Raw genomic sequence first — 12378 nt, 5'->3', positions numbered from 1 at the left:
AACCAGAAGCTCATGCAGGTTAGTGAGCTCAGGGGTCATGGGTGAGTGGTTACCTGGTGCAGGATATGATATAGGCAGCAACGTTTTGGGATGCTCTTAAGTTTATAGTTGTGTCTGAAGGTGATAAAATACATGGAGGTGTTTGGGCAGATCACTGAGGCAGGACTGGACATTGGTATTGATTTTAGTCACCATGGGTGCCTCTGCATGATGGTGAGGGTGGCAAGGTGGTACAGTGGTTAGCACTGCTGCCTCACTGTGCCGGGGACCCTGGTTTGATTCCCATTTTGGGTTACTGTCTGTGTGGAGACTACACGTTTTCCCTGTGTCTGCATGGGTTTCCTCCGGGTGCTCCGGTTTCCTCCCACAATCCAAAAGATGTGCTGGTTAGGTGCTAAATTCTCCCTCAGTGTACCCGAACAGGCGCCAGAATGTGGCGACTAGGGGATTTTCACAGTAACTTCATTGCAGTGTTAATGTAAGCCTACTTACAACACAAATAAATCAAAAAAAACTTTTAATATAAGTTTTTAGATTGGACATCTGTTGTTTCTCTAATTATACTTCTGTGAAGTGTCCTGGACGTTTTGTTATGTTGGAGGCTCTAAATGCAAGCCGCTGTTGGCTCTTGCAATGCCGCATTAACCTGGGCTTAATGTTCTTGGCCTGGTGGGGGAGCTGCAGGTGGAGTTTCCACTGCAGGCTCCGCCCACGGATTCAAGCTCCGCCCCCAATGCCGCTGCGGATTGTGGGGCGGCTGCACTTGTCCCTGGTAACCCGGGGAGATGTTGTGAGGGCGGCCCCGGTGCTGAGGAAAGTCAGCAAACAAAGAAGCTGCTTGCAGACGGAGTGGGAGGCGGCCGGGGAAGATGCAGCCGGAGGATGCTCGCTATCTGAAGAGGTTGGTACGGCGGCCAGTGAGTTGCCGGTTGTTTTGTTGACCGATTGGGCTGGGCCCAGGAAACCTGCAGCCGTCCGTTACTGCACTCTGTGACCATGGCAGCTTTTGATTCTGCATTAATGCCCACTTTACACTTACTGTCCAGGGTGTAGGCTGGGCGGACATGTTGTATTAACGCACAGAAGATGCAAATGACACGGTCCCCGTTCCCCTGAAGATGCTGACATGGGGCACACTTAACTGGTGCAAGGTGGCTCCCGGATGTATTGTCTTAGTGGCATGAGTCAGCCTGGAGAGTGATTATTGCTGGGCCCTTTCAGGGAGGGGAGGGGAGGAGAGGAGGGGGAGGGGGGGAGGAGGGGGAGGGGGGGAGCATCATTCGCAGCCAAGTTGATTCTCATTTAGCTGATGTACGCAATTGCAATAGGGTTGTTAATAAGGATCACCGACCGACTTATTTCTCTTCCTCGCTCTCAGTAGGCGAGGTCAGTTTGTATCCTAGATGCCTCTAACTGTGATGATTGGGATTGCTCACTGGATAAGCTGGTTGGTTTGATTTATTATTGTCACATGTACCGAGATACAGTGAAAAGTATTGTTTTGCGTGCTATTCATACATATCATAGCTCGCAAAGAGAACCTATAGTGGTTGTTGTTAGGCTGTTTATCATGTATCAGGCAAATTTGTTAGTGGCAGGCATTCTGTGCTGGCAAAACATTTGACGTTTTGGAAATTTGCATGAAGTTTAACCTTGTTTATTGTGATCCCAGGGAAAAAATGGGAGACTGCATACTGTGAACCGATCCAGATTGGGGAGTACTTTCTGCAAAGTATTCCATATGCTTGATTGGAATAAAATGCATTTTACCTGTTTGTTATATATTTTTATTTTTCAAATTTAACCGACTGCAATACAAACCTGAACAATAGTTTGGTAACAAATGAGTAAACAAAAAAAGAGTAAACAAACACTATATACAATTCAAATCTACAGTGTAAACAATTGGTTTATCTTGGCAGGCAAAAGAGCAAATATTCCAATGTTGAGTATCATAGGAGCAGGGGTAGGTAATTTAGTCCTCAAGCCTGTTCTGCCATTCCGGACACATGGGATTGAGGGTGATTTAGTGGCTTGGATCAGGAATTGGCTAGCTGTAAGAAAACAGAGGGTGGTAGTTGATGGGAAATATTCATCCTGGAGTTCAGTTACTAGTGGTGTACCGCAAGGATCTGTTTTGGGGCTGCTGCTGTTTGTCATTTTTATAAATGACCTGGATGAGGGCGTAGAAGGATGGATTAGTAAATTTGCGGATGACACTAAAGTCGGTGGAGTTGTAGACAGTGCGGAGGGAAGTGGCAAGTTACAGAGGGACATAGATAAGCTGCAGAGCTGGGCTGAGAGGTGGCAAATGGAGTTTAATGCGGAAAAGTGTGAGGTGATTCACTTTGGAAGGAGTAACAGGAATACAGAGTACTGGGCTAATGGTAAGATACTTGGTAGTGTGGATGAACAGAGGGATCTGGGTGTCCATGTACATAGATCCCTGAAAGTTGGCACCCAGGTTGATAGGGTTGTTAAGAAGGCATACGGTGTGTTAGCCTTTATTGGTAGAGGGATTGAGTTTCAGAGCCATGAGGTCATGCTACTACTGTACAAAACTCTGGTGCAGCCGCACTTGTAGTATTGCGTACAGTTCTGGTCGCCGCATTATAGGAAAGATGTGAAAGCGTTGGAAAGGGTGCAGAGGAGATTTACCAGGATGTTGCCTGGTATGGTGGGAAGATCGTATGAGGAAAGGCTGAGGGACTTGAGGTTGTTTTCGTTAGAGAAAAAGTTAAGAGGTGACTTAATAGAGGCATACAAGATGATCAGAGGTTTAGATAGGGTGGATAGTGAGAGCCTTTTTCCTCAGATGGTGATGGTTAACACGAGGGGACATAGCTTTAAATTGAGGGGTGAGAGGGGACAGATGTTAGAGGTAGGTTCTTTACTCAGAGAGTGGTAAGGGCGTGGAATGCCCTGCCTGGAGCAGTAGTGGACTCGTCAACATTAAGAGCATTCAAATGGTTATTGGATAAACATATGGATGATATTGGAATAGTGTAGATTAGAGGGGCTTTAGATTGGTTTCACTGGTCGGCGCAACATCGAGGGCCGAAGGGCCTGTACTGCGCTGTAATGTTCTATTCCACAATATCATGGCTGATCTGTGACTGAACTCTGTTCACCCACCTTTACCCTATATCCCTTAATACCTTTGGCTAACAAAAATCTTACTCCCAGTCTTAAAGCTAATAGTTGATTTAGCATCAATTGCCATTTGGGGAAGAGAGTTCCAAGCTTCCACCATTCTTTGCATGTAGAAATATTTCCTAATTTGACTCCTGGAAGGTCTAACTTTTTTTTGTCCCTGCCCCAAATTGTAGACTTCCTAATTAGCAGGAATAGTTTCTCTCAATCTATCCTCTCTATTTTCCTTAATATCTTGGTAGCTCTAATCACATCACCCTTTAAATTGACACTCTGAATTTACATTTCTAGTTTGTGTAATCTCTCCTTATTGCTTGGTGTCCAGATACCATCCTGGTAAATCCATGCTACACCCATTCACAAGGCCAGTATGTCCTTGTGGTGCTCAGAGCTGCATTCAGTACATCAGTCTAACCAGGGTTTTGTGTAGCTGTAACAAAAATGTTACCCCTTTGATTACTAGTCCTTTAGACATAAAGGCCTGCATTCCATTAACCGTTTTGATTATTTTCTGTGCCCGTTCATGACATTTTAATGGTTTATGTACCAGGACCTCCATGGTTTCTAGCTTTACATCATTTAGGCAACACCTTTGTTCTATCCTTCCTGGGTCCAAAATGGGAGGTGTCACTTGCCTGCATTGAAATCCATTTTGCCCATTCACTTACTCATCAATATCTCTTTTGATTTTATAATTCCAACTGTAATACTCACAGTAGCACCCATCTTTGTCAGCAAATTTAGATATGTGGTTTTCTGTTCTATCATAAGTTGTTATTGAATACAATATATAGTTTATACCCAAACACAAATTCTTGTGGGACACCAGACGTCAGTCCCTGGCCATTATCACCACTCTGTCTCCTTTGGCTGAGCTTGTTTCCCAATGTTTCTATGTTTCTAATCAGGTCAATGATTTTCCTTCAATTCTGAATGAAGAATAGGTTTGGAGTCTATTTTAGAGAAATGCAGGCACCGTACAATTCCAGGATAAACAGGTGTGCATAGTGTAATGCGACTGGCTTTCCTATAAAATAACCATATAAATAGATGTTGAAGTTGATAACTAAGCCACATTAGTTCAAAGAAAGAGCTAATGAAAACATATCCAGTCATAAGAGGGAACTGGGAGAAAGCAGACACATTTAGATTGCAGTCACTAACCAGCATGGATGCTGTAAACTGGATTTCAACCGGACAGAACCCCATTTGCAATTTCTGGCTCTCAAATTCTGTTGCCCTTGAGACTGTTCCGTTAACATTGGATGTCGAAAAGGAGCAATTTTCATGATCTGAATGGTAATCAACAACTTTCATTTATATATGTAGTGTCTTTAACATAAAATTTCCCAAGATTCTCCACAGACATTGTAAAACAAAATATGACAGGGCCACATCTGAAGGCAATTGACAAAAAACTTGTTCATAGAGGAAGGTTTAAAGAGTGTCCTAAAGGAGGAAAGTGAGGTACAGAGCAAGCTTTAGGAGTGAATTCCAGAACACAGATCCAAGACATCTGAAAGCACAGCCACCATGGGGATTCTCGAGGACAGAATAAGAGTACAGATATCTTGGAAGGTTGTAGAGCTGGAGGAGATTGTGGGGATTGGGAGGAGCCAGGCCATGAAAACAAGGAAGATAATTTAATAATCAAGGTATTGCTTAACTGAGAACCATTGTAGGTCAGCAAGCATGAGGTGATTGCGAATTGAGGCAGGTAAGGACATGGGCAGCCATATTTTGAATGACTTTAAGTTCGAGGGTAGAATGTAGGAGGCTGGCAAGGAGCCAGAATAGTCAAAGTCTGAAGGTAGCAAATGCATGAATGAGGGTTTTAGCAGCGGAAGAGCTGAGGCTAGGTAGAGACAAGGGATTTTAGAGGTGGAAATAGATGATCTTGGAGATGCTGCAGATATGTGGTTAAAAGTTTACCTCGAGGCCTAATGTGACACCAGATTGTGAACAGTCTAGAATCATAGAGTGCAGAAGAGGCCCTTTGGCCCATTGAGTCTGCACCAACACATTAGAAACACCTGAATGCCCACCCAATCCCATTTACCAGCACTTGGCCCATAGCCTTGAATGTTATGACATGCCAAGTACTCATCCAGGTACTTTTTAAAGGATGTCAGGCAACCCATCTCTCCCACCCTCCCAGGCAGCGCATTCCAGACTGTCACCATTCACTGGGTAAAAACATTTTTCCTCACATCCCCCCTCTAAACCTCCTTACCCTGACCTTGAACCTATGTTCCCTTGTGACTGACTCTTCAACTAGGGGAATAGCTGCTCCTTATCCACTCTGTCCATGTCCCTCATAATCTTGTACACCTCGATCAAGTTGCCCCTCAGTCTTCTCTGCTCCAGTGAAAACAACCCAAGCCTACGCAACCTTTCTTCATAACTTAAATGTTCCATCCCTGGCAGCATCCTGTTGAATCTCCTCTGCACTCCCTCCACTGCAATCACATCCTCCCGATAATGATTCGACCAGAACCAAGGACCGCACCAAAGTTCTATACAATTCTAACAACACTTCGCTGCTTTTGTAATCTGTCTTGATTGACAAAGGCAAGTGTCCCATATGCCTTTTTCACCACCCTACTAACATGCTCTTCTGCCTTCAGAGATCTGAACTTCCTAGTATCCTGCCAGTCATTGAATACTTCCTTGTCAAGTTACTCCTTCCAAACTGTATCACCTCACACTTTTCAGGATTGAATTCTATCTGCCCATGTGACCATTCCGTCTATATCTTCTTGCAGCCCAAGTCACTCAGTCTCATTGTTAACCACCTGGCCAATCTTTGTCATCCGCAAACACACTAATCCTACCCCTCACATAGTCATCTATGTTGTTTATATAAATACTGCCCGTAGGGGGTTTTAGTTCAGATGGGCAGCATGGTTGGTGTAGGCTTGGAGGGCCGGGCCTGTTCCTGTGCTGTAATTTTCTTTGTTATTTGTATATGTAAATGATGAATAATAGGGGACCCAACAAAGATCCCTGTGGTACGCCACTGACACTGGCTTCCAGTCACTAAACCAGCCTTCTGTCATCACCCTCTGAATCCTACAACTGAGTTAATTTTGAATACACTTTATCCTGTATCCCATGTGCATTTACCTTCTTTACAAGTCTCCCCTGTCGAATCTTGTCAGAGGCTTTGCTGAAATCCATATAAACTACATTGACTGCTCTACTCTGATCTACACACCTGGTACCTCCTCAAAAAATTCAATCAAATTTGTTAGGCATGATCTCCCTCTGATGAAGCCATGCTGACTATCCCTGATCAAGATTTGACACTCCAAGTGGAGACAGATGCTCTCCTTCAGAAGTTTCTCTAATAGTTTCCCTGCCACTGACATGTGACTCATTGGTCTGTAGTTCCCCGATTTATTTCAACAACCCTCCTTAAATATTGGAACCACATCAGCTGTTCTCCAATTGTCTGGCACCTCCCTTGTGGCCAGAGCAGAATTGAAAATTTGGGTCAGAGCCCTGTAATCTCTTCCCTTGCCTCCCACAGCAACCTAGGGCACAATTCATCCAGACCTGGAGATTTATCCACTTTTAAGGCTGCCAACACCTCCAATACCTTGTCCTTCCCTATGTCAATTTGTCTAATTCAGTCTCAGGCTATTGTAAAGGATAGGGTTGGAATTGAATATCAGGGTGCAGAATTTGTCGTAAGGATCAAATATAATGACTCTTCCCAAATTTTTGCTCATCCAGTACTGGATGTTGGAATACTTGTCTGAAAATTTAGGGACAGTGGCGGGGTAGCGACAGGTGGTGGTGAGGTAAAGCTGGCAAAAGTTGACAGCCAAGGGATGAGACATCAGGACAGATGACTAAAGGTTGGTCAAAGTAGATTTTAAGGAGCGTCTTGAAGGAGGATTCTTGATTATGTATGTAGTTAGCATTCCCAATTGCCCAAACATTTAAATGAACTGAAGTTGTCTAGAGAGCCCCAGTGCTTTTTTGTAATTTGACATTGGATTTACATTCTCGGAAGTGCAGATCCTCGATGGTACAAGATTAACTCCTCTAGAAAATATCAATGTGCTTCAGTCTGCAGTTGGATTCAGCACCAACTCCAAAGTTACACTACTGTTGCTTTAAAACAACAATAGCACTGAATTATGATAATACAATTAAATCATGCTGCTGATTTACCAAGTGAATTAATTGCACTGTGTACAAAGAAATTTTGTGCATAATCACTCATGTTAATACATCATTTTCCAATATTTTAAATTGACAAGTTTAGATACTTTTTTTAATGGAAATCCAGCATTTTGGGTCCTCCTTTCTATCTTCTACTGACTTTGCCACATAGGAGGCCAGTATATGTCTGGAGTAACTTCTTGTGTGGGACTAGTGCTAGGAAACTTAAACAACTTGAGGTGTGGTCATTTTAAGCATAAATACCTCCTTCCGGGTTGAGACTTTTCATTTAGTTTGTTTAGCAGAAAATATTAACCCACCTTCCCCTGCATCTCTGTCTTTTTAAATTTGGCTACTTCATAATCACTGAACTTCAAAGGTAATTCATTATATGTGAAGCACTTTGCAATGTTCTGATGTGATAAAATCCTTATAAATCCAAAAGAGTTAATGTAATGTGACAGCTTCATTACAGACAGCTGTGGAACAAATTAAGTATTAGACTATATCACTAATGTCTTAGTGATTCTGTTTTATTTTACCACAATTTGTCTGCACCTTTTAATGGAAATCATTATAATATTAATGTGAAGGAGCGATACTGAAGGGAGAACATTTTTCAGGTTTCAGCATTATCTCAAAAGCAGCGCTCTCAACCAAGGCAAAATATTGTGGGATGAATCCTTCAGAGAATTGAATGCATAACAAGGGTTAAATAATTATTTATTTTTGAGGGCTGGTGATTTTCTTGGGGCCTACTTGTTCATATGCTCTTTTTGGTTACTGGGGTTATGATTTGCTTTTCTGGGGCTCCTTTTTTATTGTCACTAACTCTTTTATTAGGTGATGCAAAAATGAAATAACCTTACCTTTTATCTGTGGTGTTTTTATGGTTTTCTTCTTTAAATAAGATTAATAGAGCACAAATTCCAAAGACTGTAAAAATATTTTAAAACTTGAAATCTATAAGGTGGTTTTTGTTAATCTATTATAAATTAATCTTCCATACCCTGTTTCTACATCAAGCATTCTCACTAGTCGGCATAAGGTAACTTATTGAGAATGCATCTCATATCTGCAGCCTCTTTTTAAAAATTAATTGCAAACAATTAGCACTCTCTGGCATTCTTTGGTTTTGTTCTGCCAATTTAAAGTTTCTTTACCCTTGTTTAATAAAGTTCCATAAACCTCGCCCAAGAATTTGTCCTCTAGCAATCCTATATCCATGAGAGAGCTCTTCACTCGCTGGCAAATTTTAAACCTTTCTCATTGAAATGGTGGCAGTGGAACCAACCAGAAAAGCTGCTCCAGATCCTGGAGTGTATACGTGATACAGGAACCTGCTCTTGCCCTTATTGCTTTTCAAATCATAGCTAGGGTGTAACGAAAGATCAATTTAATGCAAGGTAGGTCCATTCAAAAGTCTGATGGCAGCAAGGAAGAAGCTATTCTTGAGTCGGTTGGTAGGTGACCTCAGATTTTTGTATCTTTTTCTCGATGGAAGAAGGTGTAAGAGAGAATATCCGGGGTGCGTGGTGTCCTTAATTATGCTGGCTGCTTTGCCGAGGCAGCGGGAAGTGTAGACAGAGTCAATGGATGGGAGGCTGGTTTGCGTGATGGATTGTTGAAGTCCATTTTCTCCATTTTCTCCAGTGCTCCATTTTCCCCCCCTTGATCAAATCTTTTGTCCTCTTTTGGTGAATTCTAAAATGTTCTCAATCCTCCGGCATGCTGCTTTTTCTGTCAATTTCATACATGTCCGCTTTAGATTTAATATTATCTCTTTATTTTGTAAGTCATGGTTGAGCCACCTTGCTCTTTTATTTTTGTGCCAGACAGGAATGAATAATTGCTGTAATTCATGCACACATTCTTTTAAATATGAACCATTGCCTATCCACTGTCAATCTCATTAGTAAAGTTACCCGATATAGCCTTGTCAATTTGTACCTCATACTCTCATAGTTCCTTTTTTTTAGATTCAGGACTCTAGTTTCAGATTCAACTACTTCAACATTTCATCTTAAATGAATAATTCTGTCATATTATGGTCTCTTTCCCAAGGGACCCTGCACAACAAGATTGTTAATTAATCCTTTCTCATTGCACAATACCCAGTCCAGAATGGCCTGTTCTCTGGTTGGTTCCTCAACGTATTGATCGAAAATAAATCACGTATACACTCCAGGAACGACTCCTCCACTATACAATTACAAGTTTATTTTGTCCAATCTCTATATAAATCAAAGTCATCCATGATTAGAATTGTACCCTCATTGCATGCATCTTTGATTTTTTTGTTTAATACACTAGCCAACACCTTACCGAGGACATTGGTCTCGGTCTTGCCAGATGCAACCTGTCCTGCTTGTGCCAGTCCCATCTTCCCCAGAACTGGTTCCAATGTCCCAAGAATCTGAATCTCTCCTTCCTACACCATTTCTCCAGCCACATGTTCATTTAGTATGTGCTGTTATTTTTACTCTCACTAGCACATGGTACTGGTAGGAATCCTGAGATTGCTACCTCTGAGGTGCTCATTTTAAATTTACATCCTAACTCCCTAAACATGAATTGCCAAAGCTATTGTATCTAAATTTGATATTTGTTAGCAATAAAAGAAAGAAAACGTGAACAGCTCTAAATCTTCAGATGATATGTGATGCTGTTTTAAATTGGTGCCTGACTTGAGAATGTGGAATTAGTTTATTGTTTTCTTTTCCTAAAATGTCAAATGCATTGGCTGTCCTTTGCCCATCCCCCACGAAAATGGCTTCTAGTAATCACTGAGGGGCCCAGTCAATTCTCATGATACTTTGCTTTCATTCTAGATTATCCTCATGTATTTTCTTTGTTTTTTCCATTGTTACTCCTGGCCAAATCTTTTTCCCAGTTGTCTTTTTAATCAGCTTTAGTTTCTGAATTCTTTTCTCCTGCTGTTTCCAATTTGAGCATCTGTATTCCTTCACCTTGGCTCCAGTGACATTTTCCTAGCTCACCTCTGCTCATTTTGTTGCCCCGAGTACCTATATAGCTATACTTCGAACTAAATTACTGGAATATAATGCCAAAAAATATTTTAGAAATGGGAAAACCTAGGTACTGTTTCTTAAAGCTAAGTTTGAAATTCTGGAAATTGAGGATTAGTGGTCAAAATAATTGCTATACCATCAGGATATAAAATAAGTTAGTTCTGAAATATTTTTTAATAAAACATCTTCATTTTTATTGTGTGGCCAAGATCACTCATGAAAACTGTTGAAGCAAGTTGCTAGATTTTTAAGCTAAATTATGTAGTGAAGAATTTAGATTGTGTGGCTTATTTCCTGACTGACTTCAAAACGGGGAAAAAAAGTGCAAGGCTAGCTATGGCAGGCAAACAGTAAATTTGAGTCTATAGCCTTGAAGTGCCAGGACGTAGCTTTGTTTCCCTTACAGTAACACATCAAAAGTAACTTTAAGTATCTTAATGTTAACAATTTTGTATATACCAGATGTGATGTTAAATGTGCTGAGGTGTATGTTTTGAGAAGATTATTTCACTCATGGTTCATGCTGATGTGTTCAAGGTTTTTCTTGATTTGTTGCATCTGAACCTTCTTTAACTCTCTCAATATATTCCAAGAAAAGTTTCTTGCAGATTGAATATGTATTGTTTTCCATGTGAGTTTAAGTGGACATGTCTTGGGAAAACCTTAAGAAACAGAAAAGTTATAGCCTAGTTCAAAGGCAGAATACTTTTTATTAAGAACTGATTTGATCTGAGTTGATAGCAATCTCATTTAATGTTATAGTTAAATGTTCTGATGCATGAAAAGAATGACAGTGATTAATTCAAGAATGGATTTGCTGAAAATGTAATTTTTTATTGATTAATATTTGTGATTGAATAGCTGATTTGTTTTGGAGTTTTTTGTGCAATATCAATATTTTATAGAAAATTATTAATGGTTCTGCATATTTAGCAGTTTCAAGGATGCTGTGAAGTGTAGTGCTTTCTTTCTCCCAACATTCAAAAGTCCTGCATAAAAAGTACATAGGTTGAATCTTTATGTCTCTAGGACCTGATCTTTGCATGTGTACAGCGTGATGTTCTGTACTTTGATAATCTGGTCTGCATGAGACATTTCAACTGGAAAAGAAGGTAAAGTGGTCAGAAGTCAACATAGATTTTGCATTCCATTAAAATATTCCTTTTTACTTATTTGTCCTAGTTGTGATTTCAGCTTAATTAATGAATACTCAATTTTAGGGTGTTTGTTACTAACTTTAGGTCTCACAAGAAATTATTTCAAATTCAATGTTGCTGGAACCTCTAAGGATTACCTATGATCAGGAGTTTACTTTTACTGCCCATTACCCAGTTTCATGATGGTATGCCCCAGAACCACAACAGTAAAACGGTCCACTATTTACTAGCTATAGTGATCTCACATGTGTCTTGTGCTTCTCTCCAATCATCCAGAGATAGGCAAATGAGCTGTGGAGTGAGCCAACTTAATTGTGAACTCACAAATTGGTTTATTTTATTTGCAATACTTGACTGAACAGAATGCTGTTCACAGCATGATTTATTAGTTTCTTATTACACTATATGCCTTGATATGGGCTTGACGTCGCTTTGTAAGTCATAGTCACTGAGTGACATTCACTTAGATAGCAAACGACATTTCTGATTTGTATGAAACTTATTGCAGACTTGGCCTCTCAATCCACTGTCAGCCAAGTTGTTGAGGATTGGATCAACAGGTTGTCAGTCAGATAATACCCTTGAATTCAGAAAACTCCACCGTGTCCAAGCATCCTGCCTTTGTCAATGAATGAAACAGAGTATGTGCTCGTGATCCCCATTGTCTTAAACTGTTATGATATAAGAAACACTCTTCTAGTCCCCTGGCAGTGAGCTTAATCTCTTTGGTGAGCAACTTGTAAGTTGCAAGGGAAATTGAGAAAGGAAACTAACCCTCCCAGCTTTTAAGGGAAATCAAATTGAAATTGGAATTGGAAATAAAAATTGGGTAGTTGCTGTAACTGCTTCTGATACTTGAAAAA

General features: G+C 40.7%; 1 protein-coding gene across 3 annotated transcripts in view; it reads left to right on the top strand.

Annotated features, from left to right (window-relative positions):
• The first annotated feature begins 732 nt into the window (after positions 1–732).
• kifap3a (kinesin-associated protein 3a) overlaps positions 733–12378 on the top strand; it is a 213617-nt gene continuing 201971 nt past the window's right edge. For all 3 annotated transcript variants that reach the window (XM_078218349.1, XM_078218351.1, XM_078218350.1), the window contains exon 1: positions 733–901. In XM_078218349.1, the coding sequence (XP_078074475.1) occupies positions 870–901 (32 nt within the window). In that variant the 5' untranslated portion in view covers positions 733–869. The remainder of the gene's footprint in view (positions 902–12378) is intronic.

The sequence above is a fragment of the Mustelus asterias genome, chromosome 8 (genome assembly GCF_964213995.1).
Source record: "Mustelus asterias chromosome 8, sMusAst1.hap1.1, whole genome shotgun sequence".
Taxonomy (NCBI): domain Eukaryota; kingdom Metazoa; phylum Chordata; class Chondrichthyes; order Carcharhiniformes; family Triakidae; genus Mustelus; species Mustelus asterias.
Note: the sequence above shows the minus strand (reverse complement) of the source record. Positions and strands in the feature narration are given on the sequence as shown.